Source organism: Solea senegalensis, linkage group LG7 (assembly GCF_019176455.1).
Source record: "Solea senegalensis isolate Sse05_10M linkage group LG7, IFAPA_SoseM_1, whole genome shotgun sequence".
In the NCBI taxonomy this organism is placed as follows: Eukaryota; Metazoa; Chordata; class Actinopteri; order Pleuronectiformes; family Soleidae; genus Solea; species Solea senegalensis.
In genome coordinates this window covers 2493291-2517738 of record NC_058027.1, presented here as the reverse complement: position 1 = coordinate 2517738, position 24448 = coordinate 2493291, and the positions used below count along the sequence as shown (strand labels likewise).

General features: G+C 45.0%; 1 protein-coding gene across 4 annotated transcripts in view; it reads right to left on the bottom strand.

The window, feature by feature from the left end:
- sox6 (SRY-box transcription factor 6) overlaps positions 1 to 24448 on the bottom strand; it is a 123669-nt gene that overhangs the window by 30884 nt on the left and 68337 nt on the right. For 3 of the 4 annotated variants that reach the window (XM_044029639.1, XM_044029642.1, XM_044029641.1), the window contains 4 exons: positions 18518 to 18690; positions 16623 to 16691; positions 3776 to 3899; positions 303 to 382 (listed from right to left, as the gene is read on the bottom strand). In XM_044029639.1, coding sequence (XP_043885574.1) covers positions 303 to 382; positions 3776 to 3899; positions 16623 to 16691; positions 18518 to 18690 — 446 coding nt within the window. The remainder of the gene's footprint in view (positions 1 to 302; positions 383 to 3775; positions 3900 to 16622; positions 16692 to 18517; positions 18691 to 24448) is intronic. The other variant, XM_044029640.1, reaches the window with a different exon arrangement.

Below are 24448 nucleotides of genomic sequence, written 5' to 3'. Positions count from 1 at the left end.
AGGAGATGTTTGATTACACACTCAGGTGTCCCGTGATAAATTCACTGGCAGGCGATTAAGGAAACCAATGTGATTCTCATTCCCGCTAATAACTATTATCTTCCTTGCTCCTCTGCTGGGGGGATAAATCCTCTATAAAACGGGATAAATGACATATGTAAGACGATCAGCACGTGTTAGCCAGGGGCTTCCAGGATTATTTAGTGTGCGGCTCGTCACTCAGCGTACAGCTGCTCAGCCATTCTCCCTGCCCAGGGCTTGGCGGGCGTCCCGAGCATTCTTTGTCGTAGTGCCGTACATACCTGGAGCTGGAGGGGGCTGAGTCCTGACGCTGCCGCAGCTGCCATCGTGGATGGAATGAACTGCATCGGGTAGTTATCACCTGTCAGAGGGGAGAGACAACAATGCGTACAGGTTCAGACAATGAGACCGGGCAAGTGCCAACACGGATCCGCCGGGCCCGGCGCTGCTTTGCCACAGCAATGTGGCACATCGCAACGAGCCCTCGGCTCCGAGCCCAAACATCTGCATTAACAAAAGGCTAATCTGGTGCTACTGCAGCGGGATTACTTGGGAACATTTCACACCATTCTCTCCTTCCTCCACCTGCACTTCTCTCTTGGAAACATATCATGACAGCAAAATATTTCAACAAGTTATGGACGCACGCATGTGTGTGTGCGTGTGTGTTCACAATAAATGTTAACTATCCCCCTGGTATTCAATTAGTGGTTATGTAAAAAGGACCAGCATGTTCTCTCAGGCAGTCCGTACAGCTGTAGACTTGTCTGGCTATTGTTCAACACTACATTGTTTGTGTCTGAGTGATAGCTTTGGCAGCCGAGTGAAAGCACTTGTATGTGAACTGGTTAGAACAAGTGTGCAGTCACAATAACAAGGGTAAAGACACACACACACACACACAAACACACACATTCTTATCTCGCTTGTCACTGTGATCAAGCGAGAAAGAATAGGTTTCCAAATAGCAGCGGTATTCATTACTATTCACGCGGTTGGCCTGCCATCAGCATGTTTGTCAGACGGGGATATAAAGCGGCTGCAGGATGAGTGATACCCACGGGGTACTGGAGCTTTTACACAACAGCCCCAGTGAGACGGGGCAGCACGGAGAGTGTTCGTCTGGAGTAGGGGGGTGTTGGGGGACACGCAGTGTGAGAGGGGAGGGGTAGTTGGCCTTCGCTCAGACCCCACTTCTGCCTGTCACTTCCCCTCACAAACATATGGAGCCATTAAGCCACAGACAAGGTAAACGTATATACCTTCTCTTTCGCTTTGCCCTCGCGCGCGCTCGCCTCACTTTGCAATCTTGTACAGCGCAGCACAATGTGATACAAGCCGCGGAAATTCAATCCCCATTTAGGAGCGAATAAAATCACACAGCAGAAGTGGTTTCAAATGGTGCTGGGTTGGATGTGCGGCCGTGTGCGCGCTGTGGTTATTTCTATACCTCCTCTTTCTTTGGTATCACTTTCTCTCTCTGTCTCTCCCTTGCCCTGTGCTCTCCGTGACGTCGGATTTGGGAATAATAAATGGCTGGATGTCTTTAGATGTCATGTGAAACCTGGGGAGGGTCATGTGCTAAGTGAGCGCCCCACCACTGCTCCGAGGTCCGACTCGTCTTGGATGCACACAGTCTGTGTCGAGGCAGCGGAACGGACCCTAAATCTGCGTTTTTGTTTTGTTTGTTGTTGTTTTATTAAAAGCCTCCGTGGCCGATCCCATGCCCGGTGGCTGGAGAGCAGAGCAGGTGACACCGTGGTCATTTCCCTGCTCATGTGATGCTGAAATACAAGACATCATTCGGCTCAGGGCTGACAGATGTACAGTAGCTGAAGCCTTTTTATTAGTCCAGATCAAATGGTGATGCATAAATATCACTGTACCACTCAAACTTGATCTTCTAGCACTCTCAGTATGTTTCCATGCACAGTGAAGTCAATGCATGATTATTCAATTCCTCATTCATTTTATTTTATTTTGTGTCTATATTATAAGGCTTTTGCAAACATATATATATTTTTTATTTTGAAATTTTCCATTACTTTTAATGTTTTGAAGAAACTAGAAATAATAATAAAAATAAAAGTTTTAAGCGTCGCCTGTCAGCGGAACGCAAAGAGAGCTGTGAGATCATTCTGCAGGTTCATTAGAGGCACATCAGACTGAACGCTGCCACGTCTGTGTCAACAGTGCGCGCAGACCGGGAAGTCCGACTCGTACCTATTTGTTTAACAGATGAGTCGACGACTCGGCGGCTGTGCTTGTCTAACCGTGGAAGAGCAGGCCATTGAGCACAGCCAGCGGACGGCGTGATGACTTGCTACTGTGGCGCTAGAATGACCCCGTTTCCACGGGAGCACCGCAGGGCCCCGGGGGTCATGAGCAGTGGCCCCTGGGGGCTGTCTCATAATGATAACATCAGATTAGTGTGCCTTAGTCTTGGAAGTGAACGCTTGGCCACTCACTTCATGGAGGACGGACGCGGCAGCATCCTGTGTGCGCGGCGGGTGGCGATGATAACATTGTGTTCTCTGGAAATATTGTGTATATTGTGTCGTAGCGGGTGAAATAATAGATTTTTTTTTTTTTTTTTTTTTTTAAAGAAAATACCTCTCCTCACTGCAAGAGTCATTTTCAGACCCCCTTTGCTATTTCTTCATGAACTCATGAATTATGCAGGAACCATGCACACGGCGACCCCCTGACCATGATTCCATAATAGCTCCTGTTATTTGAACTAAAACATTTTCCTTGTCAAATCTAGTGCAGAAAGCACACTGGTAAAAGACTCCCCCTCAGGCACTTTGTTTAAGCTGTCATGGCTCCATAGTTCCAAAATAGCTGACTTTCTTTTTCATCCTGTGGTTTTTATAGTTAATTCATTAACTGCACTACCACACCTTTTTGATGTTCCGCCGCGAACCTGCTGACTTCCTTTCTCCGCTCTTTGTTCCACAAACACACCAGCGAGGCGTTCATCAACGCAACACCGTTTCCTTCTATTCAGAGTTCCGTTGAGGTTTAATACAAAACATGTATAGATTTGTCTTAACAATCGTTTTTTTAACTACAGTAGCACATCTTTAATTTTTCCACTATAATATGAGGGTGTATGAGGATACTGTTGCTGGCAGAACATCAGTCAACGTGTTGCGGCAAACATTTTTTAATGTTTTTAAAGCTGTGGCGCTTGTCTTTGCTCAATTTGAAAGACAAAGGAGGAGAAAAAGACTTGTTGTTACAAGCAGTGAAAACCTGTTCCTAACCCCGTCCAAAGAAACTACTCATCTAATAATTGTTCTTTAATTACTTAACTTTGCTGTCAAATGGGCATAATTGTGTGAAATGAAGATAGCGTATCGTCTGTAACAACAGGGAGACTTTCTATTCAGGGTGTGGATCCTTTGTGTTGTTGGATCAGCGGATACTTAAAAAACTCCTCACTCCTGAAGGATACTTTCATGTCAGAGACATGTTTACATTCCTCTGCTTCTCTGCCCATATCTATTGTTCCACTCACATGAGAACATTCCCAGGCTTGGTCTCGAGTCCAAGTTCAGACAGAGCAGAGCATGTCAGTGGCCTCAAGTGTGAATGTCGGTTACCGTGCGTCTGGTGCATGTCGAGTTGTGTAACGGCTACAGGCAGAAGGATTGTAGTTGTGATGATGCATATGAGACATAGCGAGCGGAGAGGGGGGAGGGAGGGAAAGGGGAAGGGGGAGAAGTCAAAAATCAAGTTGCAAGCATACCTGGCTTATAAGACATTCCCGGGGGGAAGAGAAAGCCTTGCTGTGCGGCGGCGGCGGCTGCCAGAGTGCGTTGGTCGTGTGGAAAAATGGGGATCATGAGCGGAGGCATGTGACCCTGGACCTGCTGAACAGATAGGGAGCAGAGATCAGAGAGAGGCCTTAGCACAGGCACGGTTCACAGAAACATACAGCCCAGATCACAGCTCCTCCTAACGCGTGCTGACAGGGGGGGGCTCCGCGCCAATGTCGGCCCGCATGCGCTCACACAAGCCGAGCCGAGTTCCGCCTGCTCTTAATCCAAACCACCGCTTTTTTACCTTTCTACATCAGAGGCCCCCTCATATGCACATTGTCTCAGCGGCAGGTAGAGGAGGCGACGTGTGGGTCAGAGAGCGGAAGAGGCTCGAAGAGGTCTTTAAGGCATCTGGAGACAAATACTGCATGTGTTGAAAGAGGCACTCGCCAACAAGTGTTCTACAAGCACACACACACACTCCTCGAGGGAAGATCAACTAGTCACACAATCTTGGATGATCATTTACTGGGATGATAAAAGCCTGAAGACAATCCAGTAATTTACTACTACTGTTTTCAGCACAGGAAAAATAGCAGCTGGTTGAAAAGTACTCGCCACTTGCTGTATTTCATTTTAATGTCATTCTCCGACCGCGTCTGTTCCTCTCCCATACTAACCTTCACCGCGCAGCCTGTTGCTGACTCGTCTACTGGGGATATCGGCAACAAACTCCCCGCATGTGTGTGTGTGTGTGTCAGGGGTGGCATGTTTTTGTGCACGTGTTGCAAGGTCCAATCTCACTGTCACGTCCTGCTTCCTGAAAGTCTATGACGAGGAGCAGCTCTGCTACCACGGGCCTGCGATAGTTAATCTAGCACTGAGCCAGCCTACCTCAGGGGAACCTGCCTGGAAAATGGGTTAATAAAGGTCATCCCCCAAAATAAACACTTTACAGAATGTTTCTCCATTCATCCCTCCTTAAAATCAACTCGCAATAAAACGGGTCTGGGTGCAATTACCGCCGCTGCATTGGGGCATGAAATCAACCTGCCCCCACTCCCCACTCCCCACCCATGTTCTGGCTGAGGTCTGCTACGATCTCCACTTTTTCAGCCTGCGCTCGTCCCCCCGTAGACCCTGCACCAAAGTGGCTGCACCCGGCGTCCCTCGCAGCGAGCACACGAAACTACTTAAAACTACTTTTATTGATCCGTCCAGAGGTGCAGAGCTCAACTGAAAAATCCAAATAAACAGAAACATTTTATGTCTACGGAGCTTTTACCAAAGTGCAAGTGCAGGGAGTGCGCCGCAGAAGAATAGAAAAGTGTGTCATTCTTCTCAAAGTAATTCTGTAAAAATGCGCTGTCACTGCAGAAAAAAACAAACGTCCGAGGAGACTGCGACGAATGACCCTAAATAAAACATTGCTTTATGGGGATTTGTAGGGATTTGTGTTCCAAGTTTCCAGGCTGAAATGGATGAACGATGGATTTTGGCCTCGCATGTATGGAACATATGGAAAAACACAATAATTAATGTCACAACATGAGGCAGGGCCAGTGACAGGTGGGGGGGGCGGGTGAGACACTGGGGAACACCGTTTTTCTCTGTCTGTGTGTTTGGACTGTAAAACCAGATGGAGTCTGTTTCTGACTGTGTGGTGGTCACAAGACAGAGAAAGAGACTCCCTCAAGTCCACATGCCTCCGTGTGTGTGCGTTACAGATGTATTGCATAAACCATCGTGAATGAACTAACACACTTCAACAGTAAATAAAAGGTTATGTCATCGAAGTTATGTTATTGACTGCCAAATATTTGAACCAAACACAGAAAACAAAACGTCACTCACTCTGTTTCCAGTAGTGATGATTTAAATCAGCCCTTCGTCATAAATTATTCACAGCTCTCGCTCGCGAATAAAGAACGGTTTTCTCTCGGCTGCTAGTTAGCTGGTTTAAAAGTTTAACGTTAAAGACGACCGCACAGCCAAGAGAGCAGAGGAAGTGAGGTGATGCAAACGCGGCAGCTTTAAACGCGGCGTATCTGTAAAGGCATCAGATATCGGCCCTGTTTTCCCTCCACCGCACATTAAATGCGAATGATATCATTTCATCTGGGATATCAGCTTTTATCACTATTATTATTTTAAAATACGGGGCCGAGTATACAAGATTCATCGAGGCAAGACGGAGCGTGAATGCGCGTTGAAGGGGAAATAAATGCATTGAGTCGGAATCGCCGTGATTTGCGGTAATGAGCTGCGCACATTAAAGTTTAATTTACGGCAACTAATGTCAGAGAAAGGCAAATCAAATTTTGAGGCGCTTCAAGGTGGCAACAAACAGTGGAGGTTAGTCGCGCCGTCGATTAGCAGCTGGCGCACTGACGGAGCACATCCCAACATTTTCACCGACGCTTTGTCTTCGCGACAACAAAAAATTGACTGCTAAAGCAAATTAGTAGGAAAATTAAGAAGTTAATTTAAAAGAGGAAAAAAGTGCTCACATACTGTTTGCCTTCCACTCTCATTCAAGTTCATCCACGTGTGGGCTGAGTGCCCGGGATTTTTCCGTTGCCAAGATGATCTTGAGGAGTCGGAGAATAAAGTGGAGCAGATGTGAGCGGGGCACTCGGGCAGCGTCCTCCCTTCTCCTCGTAAATACAGCGCCATTGTTGTGCTGGCACTGCTCTTCCTTTGTCTTAGCACTGCTAAGTACTGGATAATGTCATTTCACACCATCTGCCCCCAGGCTTCATTAAAGATACATGAATGGGCTATCTTATGAGGAACAGGTGCTATTGTTTGTCCCCCAAGACCCGGCACTAAGGATCTGACTCGGAATACTTGAAGAGGAGCATCTGTAGTGATCAGTCAGACAGACTTGGCCGAGGCCCCCGTCTCTGCCAGCACGCGCTCCAGCAGAGGTTTCTGGGGGAACTCGGCCGCCTTGCAACATGTATCATCAATTCACATGACCTGATGAAGTCTGTAGCGGGCCAGCGCGCAATCTGTTTCCCTCTCAAGGAGTTGCTGGGATTTGATAAATAGCACCGACTCGCACTTCCGCGGCAAGTCGGCGGCCGCAGGCTTATAGATCCTTTACAGGATTATTGAGCAGCTGATCTGGTTTGTTTTAGTCACATTTTAAGTTGTATCACATCTGCGACGTGTTCTCCCGCTGCATTTTAGTCGCATAATTTGGCATAAATGTGTGACTTTTCATCTTTTTTGATTACATTTCTTTCATATATACAGTATAAAGGAAGTTGGGGCGGGACGAAATGTACAAATAAATCAATATCGATAATTATTGTGGTAAAATGTTGGATAAAGATAGAGTGGAAATAGATTACGTTTTTGGTCCCGGGTGAAAGTTGAAGAAAAAATCTAATTGTGTATTCTCATATATATGTATATATATATATATATACATATATATATATATATATATATATATATATATATATATATATATATACATACATATATTATTCTGGACCATTGTTATATTGATATTGAAGAAACTGATGTCAATTTTCTCCCAACAGCTCCCAACACACACTCACGGATGACGCACATCGAGTTCCTTCTATCCACTGCATACATGTGGTGAAATACAGCCGGCGACACGATAGATGCCTTTTTTTTTTATTCCTGTGCGATTTAAAACACCACGTAATGAGTAATGTTTCCATAAACGCGCGAATGGAGACGTACAGCACATTGCGGCGCTCACTTGGACCCCTGTCAACACCCGTGTTCCTCAGTGTCTGTTAGAGTCTGTACAAAACACAGAGGAGGCCTGCTGAAGACCCCCTGCTGGCTTCCCCCTCTCTAAACCCTACACTTCCACGCACTGAGCCCACTCGAGCTTTGCTACACAGCTGAAAGTCAGAATCTGAAACTGTTTTACTGCCGAGATGCAGAAAATATTATAAAAGACTCGGCAGCATTTGTACATAGGGAGTATATGTATATATATATATATATATATATATATGTATATATCAAGATTTAAATATGGCTGTACTCTGTATGTGAAGCAAAAAAAAAAGTCCGTATTAACTTAATTAAAAGACTGTGACGTCTGCCTCAGTCTCACCTCGTTCCACGGTTTCTAGCATGAAAGCATCTGTGAGATCCTGGGTATAATATCCTGATTATCTGCTACTTGACACCTTTGAACACACCTCTCAAACAGATGCTTATCTCGGCTATAATCTGCGTTCGTTTGTCTTGAGGAAGCGAGGTGAAAAAGGTACAGCCACTTTCGCGCCGAAAACGCGGGAAACAATATGACCACAAGTAGCCAAAACATGCTCTGAAGGGCTTATGGTGATAATGTTTCCTAATTGTGTAAAATCATTTAGATTATAATAGAGGCCTTTTTCATGGGGATGAGATCACAATCATCAGTAATTAGTGGAGGACTCGTGTTTCACTGACATCTCATTTTAATAAAATTACTTCCACACTTTAGTAGCTGTCAGATCAGCAGCTCGCGCTAACTTCCTTTTTCACATTTTTCTATAGGAGGGGATCTGTAATTTCACCCAGGGTGGATAGACTCCAGCTGTTGCTGTAAGAACTGATAGTTCACACTTCATTCCCCGCCCGCGTGCTCTCCACTGAGCCGCGCACCAAACGCCTGCGAACAGAAATCACCTTTTGTGATCTGTTTAAAGGGAAAGTGATCTCGAGGAAGCTGGCAAGTCTGGCTCCGTCCCAACAGCAGCACACACACAGTAAAACTGACACTAGACAGCAGGATATGTTTAACACCCGCCACTGTGTACACAGCCCGCTGGGTGTACGCTGTACCGGAGCCTAACCAGCAGGAAAATCACTCAGTGGAAGCACTTCTACTCTGCTGAATCCTCTGTGTATAGCCTCAGGACCCCGCCCCCCCCCCCATGAAACAATCAGCAGTTCGTCAAACAAATATTACTCCTTTACTGCAGGTCATTTATTTGCTGCTGCTGCTGCAAGACACGGCAGACGCACCGCATTGATCGACCAGAGGTGCGCTGCTGTCTGAATTTGTCTGTAGCTAATGGTAATCAGACAAATAGATCAATAGGTTTGCACTAGACTTTGATGCTCCAGACTCCTGCCTTTGAACGAAGGTCTTCATATTACCACTCGCGCTATTCCTGCCCCGTCCGCTCTGGAAATGAGCACACGGGAATGGGAGGGCAAACGGACCCCGGAGAGGTCGGGGTCACCAACAAAGGGCCCTTGTCCTTGTCGAGCCTCTGACCTTTTCTCCTCACTTCCTTCCTGCGTCTGAAATGAGTGTAAAACCTGGAAATCAATAGCGGACGCGCATAATAAAGTCACACTTTGCTTTTCTGATTAAGAGCAGACACCGTTTGCTCAAGTTTGAGTGCGACACCGCACGTCAGTCGTGTTACAGGATAAAGAGTGAGGTCAGGCTCCGCAGAGGGAATAAGCAAGAGATGACTTCTTGTTCCACTAATTCCTTACACAGTAAAACAAGCCTTCTTGGAAAACAGCCATTCCAATATGTCTATATTAAGACGGGAGCTTGAAAGCAGGGTATAGTCCAACCCTCTGACCCATCTAACACACCCCAGCCTGAATCCCTCCTCTCCACCGCTCCCACACCGACTTCACTGGCACTAAAACACTCAAAGTGCAGGTGATTACGTACGCCGCTCAAACTCATTTTTTGCAAAAAAAAAAGCAAATTGCACTTTGCAAATGTATGTTTCTTTTGGTGCATTTTTGGAGTAGTGTGCACACAGAGCAACACAAACCTGCGCTTCACAATCGTCTCAACAGTTTTCTATTTCTAAAGAATTGTGAGCAGACGTGGAAGAAAGAATTTCAAGGTCTGGCCCTAAAATTAATCTCTGCTCTGCAGTAAACTGGCTAAATCCACGGGGATTCCCTCAAACAGCATGTGTAATGACGGCAAAAAAAGAGAACAGATACAAACAAACCCACAAGTGGGATTTTTTTTCAGGGGGCAGCATCATTATCCTGCATATACCTCGCTGTATGGAAATGAGAGTAAGTGAAATGCCTCTGACCCTCATTCCAGGGGGGGGCGAGTGAGTTTGTAAAGAACATTAGACACGGACTGGTCAGATCCATGTGAGAGGTAGTGGGGAATAAACTGATTTAAGTATGTCAGGCTGTAACTGTTAGGGTTTAAACTGTGTTCTTCAACACTCTGTGTGCTCTGACCTTGTTTGGGGGTGGGGAGACACAAGCGTCTTTTGCGGCTGTAATGACAAAGTGTTTTCTGTCCGACAGGGAAACAGTAGACCACCCCTAATTTGTTGTCCCCACCATTTCCCTCTCTGTCCCCTCGTCCAATCACAGACCTGCGGCTGTGTCTCCGCTGTTACCTCCCAGCTGCTCGGGCCACCGAAAACAACACAGACCATTATGTCGTTCGGCAGAGAACAGGCCCGCGAGGAGGGGCGGGTTTATTCGAGACACAAGTGTGTTGTTGAGACTTTAAACTCACTCAAATATGAAAGTGGGCAAGGAACGCTGCAGCGAGATCAAACGGCGGACAAAGCGACTACGCCTTTCTTTTTGCAGGGAAATTAAAAATAGGTGTTTTTGGAAACAGAATTATTCACAATTCACACGGCGACACAAAGTGGCCCATTCATTGTGTTCCGTTGAGGAATGCTTGGACTCTCCTCACCCCCCCCCAAAAACAAAAACCTCCTTTTTTAACATTGGGCCATGGGCTGAATGCTTTGCTTTGCCACCCCGGCCCTAAGAAAACACGCGCCCCTTTCTCCTCGCTGGCTGCCCGTACACAGTGGAGCCCATTAATGCGGCTCCCGCTCCCTGTGAGTGTGCCGGCCGCGGAGGACGACGGTCGCGCAAAGCCAACGCAAAGACACAACAGTTTGCACAACATTAGCAGAGAAAACACACACACACAGAGGGAGAGGGAATAAAATCAGCATTACACTGGAGGATGTGTTCTCTCCCTCAACTGATATTTTCCCTTTGAGGTGTTGGGTTACGACGGGCGTTAAGTCGCTTGGTTTGTGGCGCTCCAGACAGGTGTGATATTCAGATTGAGCACAGAAATACTTCACTGTATGTAGAGTATAGATTTAATGTGGTTATCGTCCGTCTTAAGCCTTAAAATGAGCATGTATAAATGTGAATCAACATCCTTCCCATTGCCCGTGGTTGCTCTGTTTCATCTGTGCATGAAATGAAACTGCGCCGCCTTCAAAGTCAGTGGACGAGTAAAGAATTACGAAATGAAAGACGACGTGGAAATATTGGGTGCCGTCACATGTTGTAGAAAGTAAGAAGAATGCGCTTTTTTACGTCAATCGCTGCCAAAAATGAGGTAGACAACGAAGAAATGCCGATAAAAACCCTCAGGCATTTAGCCTGAATGAATGAATGAATGCTGATTAAACACACCGGGGGGTGGGGGGAACCTGCTCAAAACCAGGATTAAACAGCTTTTTTTTAATCCAGTGCGAATGAAGCGCTGGTGTTGGTTTTTCCTCGTCTCTCGCGACGACGGATGGCAAAGCTGAAAGTTTGTGTCGTAAATGAACCTGTCCCGCGGCTGCTTAACAAAACCCTCAGGTGACTAATTTTAAGTAGACCCTCAGGTGTGATTTCACGCATCACCGCCGCTTATGTGGCACCTCTCATACGGAGCCTCTTAATTATTGCTGCTTAAACAGCAGAGGTGTCGGAACACAAAGGCCAATTACACAAAGACGGGGCTTTATTGTGTCATTTGCATCAATAATTGACCCGTGTTTGTCTACAGTCATTGGCACAAACAAGCATGTTTCATTTGGCTGCGACTAAATTAGTGATAAGAGACTGCAGATATAATATAGTTACTTAATGCCCTCACTCTTTTGTCAATGTAAATACGTGGGTTTTCATTTCATCCAGAGGAGAAAGCCTAATGAGAGAAACCCACAGACCTTAGGCCGTTCAACCGGCATCTCCTGTACTGAATTTGCTTTAATAGACAAATGGTATTACATGCCAACTGTGCAGCCACTCCCGCTTCATTAGCAGACTATCACTGCCACTGCTGAGCCGAGGTTATTACACCTTTCTGTGCGTCATTAAGTTTTAACAGGGCCGCGATGGCTTTATTGTTTAAATTGCACACGACTTTGTTTAACGTCAGCGTTTCCTCATGCTTCCTGACAAGGAGTCACATTTCATAACTAATTAAATTGATCCCTCCCTCCCCGCCGATAGAGGCCACTAAACGGAATTATTTGTATCAGAGTGTCAATATATTAAATCACGGGGGCTAATGAGTTGGGTCACTGCTTTCTTTTATCTTCGGTCTTGCATGTGCACATCTTCATCAGCTAACAGTCTCCTTAAATGGAGGATGAGCGCGCAGGGCTGAGCCTCGCTGGGCGAGGGCCAAGCCCGTCTGTCTGGGCCGTTAATGCCCCCTCGTAATCTTACTAGCAGGCTAACACATGAGAAAGAACTGGCAACGCGGCGTCGACACAGAAACACTCACACACACACACTCATACACATATTATCATTTCCCTGCTCTATTATTCTCTTATTATGGCGCTAACAGTTCCAGTCGAGCTGTGCTAATTGGGGACTTGCTCGTTTGTCTTTAACATTGTGTTTTTCCTCCTTTGTCAGCGCATTATTACGAGTCTCACACTGAGACGACAACAAAAGCGTCTGAGAATACACAAATTAGCGCTATTATCTTGGCGCAATTACCATACAGCTTTGTGTTTATTTCAGTCAGCAGACTGATTTAAAATATTAACCATAATGTGTGGTTTATTATTAAATGATCACTCTTTGACTGCGTAGCTCTTTTTATGGTTAAAAACAACAGTATCGGGATCGACCGTCAGTTTTTTTTAGTCATGGATCTGCTTAGATAACTATTTATGGAGCATTAGGCAAACGCACATAAAGTGACGCATAATTAGCGTGAGTGCGGCTCGCGAGCGACGAGAAAACAGCCAAGTTTAACGGATGCAGACCAATTATTAGAGGAGAAACTGCTCCTCGGTGACAAAGGTCATGCGTCGGATTGATGGTCTACGTTGCATTAGGCCTTTAACCCCAAGTATGCGAACCATTCAGCGGAATTCCACCGGAACAGCATCACAATGAGAGCGTGGATGTCCTTGAGTCGCGAGTAAGTGAAGCCCGGGATAAATCTGTGCAATGACGTGACGTATAGCCGCAGATGTAAAGCTCGCCAATAGTCGCGCATTCATCTCGATGAGTACAGGCAAAAAAAAAAAAATTCAACACATGCTTCACTTTAACTGAGATTTTTGAAAGTAAGCAACCGCCTGACTGAAAAAAGGGTTAAAAATATTATATTCAAATGCGTAGTAACTATAGTAACCTATAGCTACAGTGAAGTGCAACCCTGTGGATCGTTTGGTTAATGCAGCGAAATATAATTGGACTTGGAACAAGAATATATCGGCCTTCTATTTTAACCTCTGGTTCCTCCTTTTTAAATGGAGTTTAAATGAGATTTTTCTTGTTGTTATTCAGCGCCGGCACATCACGGCTTCGTTCCAATGACAAACCACAATGTCATGATATTGTGACGTTTCCTGACGGATAAAACAATATTTAAATCAAATGATTTGGATTAAAAGTGACCCTCTGTTTGATCTTGGCAGCTCTGCTTCCTCCAATCTGTTTGCGGAGATAAAGTTCACCCTGACCTTTCAGCCAATATTTATTCTCTTGATGTGTGTATCAATGCGTTGTGTCCCCGTGTGCCTGTGAGCTGTACACCGTCACCTCTGTGCATGTGTGCGAGGATGTGCACTGCTGTGTCTTTTTCCTTGAGGGCTGGATGCGAGGTGAGGGACAGGGCTTTCACTTTATTTTCATAGAGCCGCGTCGTGCCTCGTGGAGGCTTTTTTATTTTAGTGTGTAATCGGAAAAGACGTCGACGCGCTGTACAACTCAAATGTTGCTCACTTCTTAGGAGCTCGCACTCCCTGCCTACTGCTCGTCCATTAGGGGCCGTACAAAAGTGGATCTGTTTGTAAAAACTGAAAAAAAGACCAAAAATAAAGATCAGTGTGTGTGATGCTAAGCTGAATCAAATTGAAAAGCAGAAATGAGGTGCTCATTATTTCTTCCTTCTTTTTGCAGTCTCCCGCTGCTCACACACAGACTCAGAGAGGGAGAAGCAAAGCGGGCTACAGACTAGCAGAGCTCTGCTAATAAATATTGTCATATGTGTCAAATTTTCAACTAAATCAGTTTACGAGTTAATCTAATCCTGGGATTGAATTAGTGCCAGCGTGATTTCAGCGACGAGGAGGAAGGAATACAAACAAGTCGGGGAGAGAAAAACACACACACACACACACAAAGCCTTGAGCTTTAACTTTTGATAAGCCTCTAACACTGCAATCAAAACATCTGCTATCTTAAAACAAGTGACATTGTAATCCTGAAGGACAAAGACCAAATCTCACTCCCTCTCTTGTAGGAATGATGAGGAAGGATAAAAAGAGAGAGATGGCTATTCAAAAAGGGAAACTTGATTAAAGCGCTATTCTGCTCTAAACCTCTGTAACTGCACACTGGTGATGGATTCCCCTCAGAACACGGCAACAACAGTCTCCAGTTGCAATCCCCGCGGTTTTATTGTTCGGGCAGTTTACAATGTCCACTGATGTGATCTGTTACGTCATCAATACAAGGCCTTAAAAAGAGGCTTTCTCTCCGTTTCCTCCCCGAGGCCAAAACAGAAGGACTTTGATGGCCAGTAGGGTCTCCAATAAAGTTTAGTGCTCTCTCCATGCTAATAGCAGAGTAACTCAATCTCCCAACACTGCTCACCACTTTGCTAAATGTCTGCGACATACAGGCTGGAAGCTTGTTTACAAAACTAATTAAGTCAAAGCTGTTGTATATTAAGATGGCCAGGGCATTTTTAAGAGGAAGCAGTAATGAAAACAGAATGGCAGCAGTGGCCATCACCAGACGAGAGAGAGAGAGAGAGAATCTCCTGCCTGCTTTCTCCCGTGTATCAAAAAAAGTCCCGTGTGAAAAAAGGCAGATTGACGGACTCACAGATGTCTGAACCTGAGACCTTTTGTTTAATTGTGGATGTTGCTTTTCATTTTTTTTCTCTCGCTTTTTTGAAGATCTGTGGCTCACTTTGACCAAGGGAGAAGAAGCTCGGTGAGCTGGGCTCTGCAAGAAAGGACATTACTTGTATCTCTGTTCAAGTGTTTGAAATGGATATTTAGAAGTGTGTTCCTGCACACACTTGAGCCGCCATCCTCTCGTAAAAACTGTGCATCAAGGGGAATTTTCAGGTATCATTTGCCTTTAACTCTGCGATGAAAGCAAGGGCCACTAAAAGTGAGATGCATTAGGGCTGCGCCCTTATGCTCAATGAGCATAAGTAAAGGACCCTCCATGCTGGGAGTAATACTAGCCCCTCGGTGATGTGTAAGGTACTTCATATTTGAGTGTTTTCTAGACAGAGTGTCATGCTTCTCTTTAGTGAAGAGTAATAATGAATATTTTCTCCAATAGACCACACAGCTGAAGTGAAAGGTCCAGACTGTTGGCTTCTCGAGAGCACGTTGACTGTATGGCCTTTCTCTTGCAAAGAGCCCTTAAAAGTGTCATTTCCACGTCACGTTTGGCAGAATCCGGCTGTCGTGCAAACTGCAGAAGTTTGTTTGGTCTGCGTACCGTCGAGCGCGGGCGCGGAGAAAGTATCGCCGGCGACGGGAGCTAAAAGGTGACGGGAGAACAATTTATTGCACGCGAGTGTTTTTGAAGACATAAAATGAAAGGAGAGGATTGGGAGTTGTCTGCTGGAGGAACAAGCGGAGGAGGAGGAGGAGGAGGTAAACGGAGAGGGACGTGCCTGACACTAAGTACTCCCAGAAGGATAACGTTAGCTTCGTACAGGCAGCCAGGCTCGCAGCCTTGACCATGGACAGTTACTGTACCAACCCTGGATGACACCGTACTATCTGACCATGTCCAGCAACACACAGCCTGGGTGGTCTCCCCCTACACAACCTTTGTACTAAACCACACATGCACATCCAGGCAGACACAGGAATGAGTAGAGGTCGTCCAACGTGGTTGTTTCTAGCAATCAATGCAACCAATATAAGGTGCAGAATAGAATCCGATGAAATAAAACTGTTTAAAACTCAGAAATAACACACAAAATTGCCAAGAACTTAATGTAACATGTCTTAAACAGCAGGTTGGCTTGTGAGTCTTTCACGTTTTTTTAAATAAAAATAACATGAATGAAAATGAAATACATTTTGAATTGACAGCAGTTATCAAGTTTCTGGGAGATCTTGCATTAATAAGCGAAACAATACAAATCCACACATAAGTTTGAGTATCCGTGTCAAATCGTGCGACGTGGGCCTTTGGGCCAAACTTGTTTCCGAGGCGTTTACCAGCCTCTTTCATGTCCCCCCACCTCCACACGACTCATTAGCTGTTGTTACTCTCTCCCCTTCTTATTTTTTTTTGTTCGGTAAGATGTGCTAATTATTCCCCTCCATATTTTAAAGCCCGCACGATTACCAACAGGTAATTAACATTTGATGAGAGTCACGCGCGCGAGTTTGACACCAGAAATGAAAGACCAAAAAAAGATCAGAAGGAGAGGCTGACAGAAATGAGCAGTGATATTTACGTGAGGGTTTCATTTTATTGATCTGTGCCATTAAATCCAGGCATTTGCTTTTGGCTCATGGTGACAGCGGTGGTGCACAGACACTGTAAGACGTGAGAGCGCGAGTGTTGGGGGTTAGGAGCACGTTGACTGACCTGAATCTGCTGCTGGAGGAGGTTGATTTTGTGCTGCTGCTGCAGGAGCTGCTGCTGTTGTCTTGCAATCTGGTGGGAAACAGAGGAGATTTAATTTAATCATTTGATACAGTGTTTCTGTAAGAGGCTGGTTGATGTGTGTGTTTCTATGAGCAATTCCGGAAATTCTAGACATTTCGAAACAAGTGCAGCTAATGGGCAATAATATATGGTGCAATTTTTTGTTTGGGCATGTTCTATATAATTTTCCTATAAATACCTGTGTCTGCACATATATTATTGGATATCTTGTGGGTGTTGTAAAGGGCTATATAAATAAAAATTTATTGATTGATATATTGATATTACGGATAAAATAAAACGGACCAATTCAAAAATGTCCCGTGTTTGGGATCCATCATTTTGTCTCAACCTTTGAATGAATGTATACTATTTTACTGCATTTCTCAAGTTTATCTGAACAAAATGTGTTAATTTAGATGAGTCACAATTGGCCTGTCACATAAGAATGGCAACCATCTTCCAGAATAATTGATAAACATCTAGGAGTTACAGTTTTTTTGTGAAATAGACGACAAACTGCATGCTAAAATTTCATTCCAACAAGGTTTTCACTCTTCTAAATCAACATTTTTGACCTGCTCAGCATCAGAAAGACAGAAAGCCTAATTGTTTCACTAGATGGAGTGGAAAAAAAAAAAAAAGGGAACAAAGGAGAGAAAGGTGCACGGTGGTGTTGGGGTGACAGTGGTCTCCCAGTGATGAGCAGCCACACAGTAGATCTCTCTCCTCCCAGCAGACCCCCTCTCTCTCTCTCTCTCTCTCTCTCTCTACATGCCCACTTCATTGAGCGTGACAACCTAGTTTTAAGTGTCATTTAATTTTCATTTTTAAATATAATTACAAAGTGTTCACTGTAAGATATCGGTCGTCTGCAAATGTGTCAAGATTAATTTGTGCTGGCTTCCTCACGAGTGTCAACAGTTAATTACTGTGTTGTATCTTGATGGCTTGATGACATTCTCGCTCCCAGCAGGCTCTCTCCCTCTCTCTCTCCCTCCATTTCATTAATATTCCTCCATTTCAAAATAACATCAGAAAATAAAACATCTGATACCTCTTGTTCATTTTATCCCCGCAGTGTCCACAGAGTTCAGTGTCGTTTGCAAATGAACATCATTGATTGGGGAATCAATACTGTTAATGTATTATTAGTGTACTATGACCAAATGCATCACTCTAAGGTATGGTCTATTTCTTCATCTACCACAGGAAGGTCTGAGAGTGTGCTGAGAAAACTCTGAGTGAACTCCTCGCTGATAATTGACTCGTAGCCATTAGAGTGGCTGGTGATAATAAAAGTGTCGCCTGTGTGGATAGTTTGTGTCCTTATTTCTTCCCAGACATTAACACACTTCATGGCCTCGGCTAATTTGCTGATTTGTACAATATGGCTCATTGGCCTGATTTGTGCTGCAAATCTAATGCCAAGCTTGTTCTAATAGGAGTCGATTTATAAGATATAGAGAGACTTCCGTGTTTAACACAACGTTTAATTCACACATTCCGCCGCATTTGTTAGTACAAGTCATAATAACGTTTTCCCAACCACCCGGCATAAATGCGGGCGAGAGAGCATGACCAACACGTCTGAGGCAATGTCGAATATCACGTCTCTTAAATCTAATATTATTCCACAATTTCTACGGAGGAGTCGGATTTTTATTGGCGCATTTCAAGCATGAAATTTGATATGGAGTAGAGCTGACAGTTTGTAACAAATGTACTTAAAGGGGGTTTATTATGGGGGATAAAAAGAGAAATAAACTCATTTATAATGTGAAGTGTGAGTTTTACATAGCGAGAAAGAGAGAGTAAAGCCGGTAAACGGTTACCTGCTCCTGCTGCTGACGAGCTAACTCCATTTGCTGCCTCTGTTTCTCCATCTGTGAGGCGGCGAGCTTCTTCTGTTCGTCGTGAGCCGCCAGAAGCTGCTCTCTCAGGCTGATGAGCTGGGTGATCATTGTGGAGAGCTGGTGTTCCTTTTCTGCCAAGCTCTCTGGAGTTCCTAGATGTGAGGGAGAGAGGGGGAGAGGGGGGAGAGAGGAGATGTGAGGACACAAGTGCAATAAAGAAACGCACATTTGGAGCGTTTGCATCATAAATATAGATACAAGTGTGTGTGTTTCTCTGCAAAGATAAGAGGAAAGTCTGCAGGAAAAAGTTTAACAACTGCTCCATTGTATAGAGTGAAGTACAGACAAGGTCCTGGTTATTGTACCTTTGATTTGAGCAGCATCCAAATTGATAAAAAACAAAAGTAAAAGGATAATATAATAAGGAATATATAGAATATATAATAGGAATATATAGTAGAATAATAGTCTTTGCGTTGTTGCATCAACAGAGATGTTGCCAGTGAGCCACAGTAACTGTGTGTATGCAGTATGTTGAACACTCAAACGATGACTCGACGTGTGTTTTTTACTCACTAAAAGAAATAGTTCCCCCTCCAGGGACGATAGAGTACCTACTACTGTGGTGAACAAGTGAGTTTAGATTCAGTTGTGACTCTCAAGGCAGCTGACTGGTCCATTTAATGATCGGCCCAGATCTATTTTCGTCCTTCAAAGCCAGATTTTCAGACCATGTGCTGCACACAACGCTCATTGTGTTGCGCTATTGTGCTGTTCTCAATATAAAGTACAAAGAAAACCACACAGGCGGCAACCAACTGCAGGGAATTCACAAGAGAGTGTTGAGGTCACAAAGAGCCCGGAGTTGTCTGTTTTACTGTTGCCGGTGTTCACAGCTTTCAAAGGAGGAAGGGGAAGGAATCGCTCCGGCACTTGGATAAAATGCCGCAGGGAGCTGTCGCACGGAGGTGGCAGCTTATGATAGACTACCAGTCGTGAGTATGAGAGGAAGTGTTGGCTCTGTGTTTGTTCTGGCCTTCAAACTGTGCAAGTTAAGAATGGATTTCTTTTGAACGTCGCTGTGGATGTAGGTTATGGCCCATGCGAGGAAAGGAACGATTAGATTTCTGCTTGTGATTCAGGATTTGTTAACAAACACTCGTTAAACGTGCAAGATTTTGAATAGCTCGATGTTCCATGCGCGTTTTCAAAAGTGTTGGAAACCATTTTTATCTTGAAGTTTTCATCCTTACATTACATAAATCTATAACACAGTAGATCTTTGACTCCTGAGACCTCCTTCGCTTCCAGTCAAGAATTTCTTTCTCCTTTGCTGGTTTCGTGGCACACTGAGCAAAGTTGTGAGACGACAAGCGACTGAGCGAGAGCGTTTCATGAGCAGGGAAGAAAGTTTTCTTTCTCTTGCGCCAGAATATTTTCTTTTCCGAAGCGAAAAAGAATTTGTGTGCTTTGCACTGTGAGCTCAGGAATGAGGCGCAAACATCACACCAAGTCCGAGCGCTTGTCTCTTGTGCAGTGACAGCCCAATAGGCTGACTCCTCTGTTTACAGTCACATGTCCACACTGTGTGTGCAGTAGACGGAGCAGCTGCACCGCTCTCTCCCTCGGCCTAATCAATGCTAAGTGATCCTACCATTGACTTACACAGCAAACATAATTGCCAGTGAGAGGCTAGACAGTAACTCACTCTCCTGCCACTGCAACCCTTTGTGACAAGCTGATCTGGGAGAACATTCAAAACACACACACACACAGAATATGAGAGGGGGATAAAAGCATGCAGAGATGGAGATAACGGTACAGTGAAGTCTGGCCCGGGGCCAACAGGAGAAGCAGAATTCCTTCCTGGGTGTCTTCCTCTCGTCTCTGGCCACATCTGTCTTTGGTTTCTGCGAGCGCTCCCAGGGGCCCCCTCGACTCAAACTATTTTAATTTGACTAAACACCTGATTTATTTTATCTCTTCGATGAGGAAAGCCGTTTGTCTTAATAGGCCCTGTCAACCTCCAGAACCCATTCAGGGCAATTTACTGGCACGCTTGTCTGAACCTCACTCTGCCTCTGCTGCAATGGAAGAGAGCTGCAATTCTCCATTTATCCTCCTCGCGAAAAAAAAAAAAGCACCTAAAAGCGGCCATTCATTGGGGCTGTGTGCAGTTTCCAAGGGCTGAATTGACTTCTTATTCACCCGGCGACACTTGTTGTGAATAGCTTATCTGTAAAATTGATACAATCAGAACCAATTTTATTAACCTCTGGCCGTGTCCGTGAAGGAGCTGCCTTTACGAGATGCATCAGTCGTCGTCGTCGTCGACGTCACAATAAATCACAGCTGTCAATACAGCGGTGGAGCGATGGAGGAAGGGACTGAAGGCATGAAAGGGGAACAACGAGAGATACATTTAAAAAAATAAAATAATCCAGCAGGTAAAAAAATTGGGGCCTCACAGACGACCTTGAGTTGCGAACCAAACATCTGGGCTCAATGATGTCCTCTCAGTCTGTCTCATAGCATGTTTTTCATGTGATTACACAGTAGTTCAATAGTGTCTGCACTATGTAGAGAAAGAAGTGCAAGAATGTGAAGGGGAACTGATGAACTTGTCTGAGTGTGAAGCGCTCAATTCTGCCCAGACACCAAAAGAATACTAACAGGGGGCCCATTGTTGTGATATTGAGTTGAACTGTGCGGAGGCAGAAGTGCCCTCTGAATTCACATGTGTCGTTTGGATGCTTCCGTTTCGCTCTTCTTTAAAAGCGTGAAGCACTTCTTCGTAGAAAATCAGGCTCATGTGTGTTTTTTTGTTGACTGGTTAGTGTAAGAAAAAAAAGAAAAAAAAAAGTCTTTCTTTCTGCTTTAAATTATGGATCGGTTTTAAAAATCCAGATAAAAGTTTTATTGGAGCGGTGCAGAGCAGCAGCGTCGTGGTCTGTGTCTAACCAGCCTGACAAAAGAGGCCGTTTCCTGCATATTGCATGGCTTTTAACAGCGGTGTGTCCCGGGGTCTGACTGTTAACATGTCTCCTCACATTGCACTCCTGATGGCAGACAGACAGACCAGCGATGCCTTGGCGCTACATAAACTGGCCCAGACTTAACATTATGTGACGTCCCCCTGTTTTAGACGTTTGAGGCTCAGTAGGACAATACCGGCCCGGCAGAGGAAGAGGATCCCAGGAGTGACTGGTCACGCTGTGCTGGCACTTTTCCTGTCCCACCCCCACCACCACCACCACCTCCTCCTCCTCCTCCTCCTCCTCCTCCTCCTCAAGCCAAAGTGTTAACTTCAGAGATGCTAGACTGACAACCAGGAGGAGGAGACGATACAGTGTCCTTGTTCAGTTTCAGCCCATTCAGCGTTCACCTTTTGAGATTCCTGCCTCTTTTAAACGTCACAAAGTAGGGCAGAAAACATCACCGGGTGACTAAATAAATGATAAGAGGAAAACAAGCAGAGCCATGGTTGCTTGGGGAGGGATGGGGGTATTTGAGCCTTGGGGTCTTTGGATAAAAGGCACTTTGTAGGGGTGCGATTTGTTCTGTCCAATACCCACGTCTCCCTCTCTCTTGGCTCCCTCCTCTTTGCTCTAATCAAGCAGTCTCTAATTTGGGTTCCAAGTCCAGTACCGGGGAAAAAGAAGGAGGCTTGTTACTTTGAAGAGTCCCGAGTGAATAACACAGATAAAAGATTCAAGCACAAAAAAAGAAAGAAGAAAAGCGAGGGAGGGTGAGGGTGAAAAGGGGGAAAATCACAAGGCACCCTATTCTCTGCCCTTCCTTTGGTCGGGACAGCTGAGCCATTATGACCAGATCTGAATTGAGTTTTTTAAAACGCAAGAAGACTGGAATTCCTTTGTCTCTCTATCAGTCGGCCATTGTGGCTGCATCCATATGCTGCGAGGCCGTCCTAAGTAAATTAGGACTTGTCTAAATGCTACGATTGTACCAAGCTGTATCCACACACAGACCGCACATAGCTTGAATACCTTGCATGCTGAGGCTCTCTCCCTCCGCGCTCTCCTTAAGTGTGTGAGTGTGGACGTGAGCGCGCACAGATGTGCGTTGCGTGCCGCTCCGATCGATAGTAGGTGCGCGGCGCGAGGTAAGCGCACACGTGTGTGAACTCGCTGCGGTCACCTGACCCGTCGGCACAAAGAGCCAATTGAGTCGAAACTAATGGCAACTATCGGTGCCGTCGTTTCAAAATGGAGTGATTATTTTGCTCACTGACCCTTCACCAAAACCATAAAACTGCTTCCACTAACGCAAGAAAAACAAGCCAGTGTTTGTACCAAATGTGCATTTAAAGATGGGTCAGAAAAACAATCGTATACGGCGAGTCAACAATGCTCTACAGTCATATGTGTTTCCAGTAATATACACGTCTCCATGTCCTGCGACTAAGACAATATGAGCAGCAGCTGTTTTACCTGGCGTGCTGCCTCCGCCGTGATATAAAAGCTGTTAATCTTGCCAATAAAATCCCATTAACAAGCGTGAGTAATGACTCACGGGCATATCATCCGCTGGCAGCGGTGACAGTCGGTCACTTCCTGTACGGCACAGTTAGTTAAACACTGAAGAAGGAAAAAAAGAAAAAAAAGCTCATGAGCTTCCACTTCAACTTTTATGATAGTCTAAATCAGCCATTTGGTAATATAAGCTTCTTATGGTATATCTGTGTGCACATATAGTATGAGCACTGCGGGATGTAATTATAATCATTTTAATGGCACAGCAAATGATTTTCTTTGATAAATATGGCGTGATTGGCGTGTGGAGAGGTTGTTAATAAAAGCACACTTCATCCATGGTGGGTGCTGTTCACGCTGAACGCCGACGGAGGCTAATATTTCCATGACGGAGGAAGCTTCGCTCTCGGCATAATTACGCTTGTGCTTGAAGCGCCAGCACTTCACTGTCTGTCCATGACACAGGACGACGCACTTCATCAAAGCCTGGATAGAGGCTCGACCTGAAAAGATTACTTCGCGAGCAGTGCCAGTGACCCTGAAATTCACACTGTAGAAGAAGAGGAAAGAAAAAGAAGAAGAGGAAAAAAAAAAACTTTATTTCTGGTTTTTCGACAACTGAACATGTTATTCTTTGAATTTGTAACACAAGCGCGACAGACCACAAATCCTTACACGGCAGAGAATGCTGTTGTATGTGTGCATAGCAGCATCTAGTAAAGATCTTTGCATGAAAACAAAGATTGTCCCCAGTCCCTCTATTCATCTCTCATGGCCTTTATGATGATGAGTCTGACCCCGGTGACCTTACATTATATAAAAAAAAAAAAAAAGCATAGCACCGTTTTCAAGGTCTCGTTCACACAAAGGGTGCAAAGCTTGTGAGACAGTGATCAAGGCAACAGCTTACTGTCTGTGGAACCTTGGGAGTGAATTAGGAGTTAGATGTTATCTCATTCTTTTCACAGAGCATTTATTCATCTGCCTTATCTATACAGATGATAATTAAAGCAGAGCAGTACTTGTTTCTTTAGGCTGTGCGAGTGCAAGTGATCTTTTTCAAAAGACTTCAAGACTGTTTGTCTTTGATGGATACATGTATCAACAATGCCGGCGCTTTGTGCAGAGTTTAATCCAGATCACGGAGTGGCGCGCTGGGAACAGGGAGAAAAGACGGCTGAGGCCAGTGTAGGTGTTCACAAAGACGAGCACAAGAACACCTGTTTGGTTCTCAAGTTGTCAAGACATTGACACGCAACCCGGGAGGTGTCGCACAACGCTTTCACTTTCTGGGGAGGGGAGGAATGGGGGGGGAAGAAGCTGCTCCAAATCAATCAAAGCGTCAATTTCTGTCTCACGTGTGTGGAAAAGAGTGGTAGAAATAAAATGGTAAGTTTTAAGAGACGAATGGAGGAAG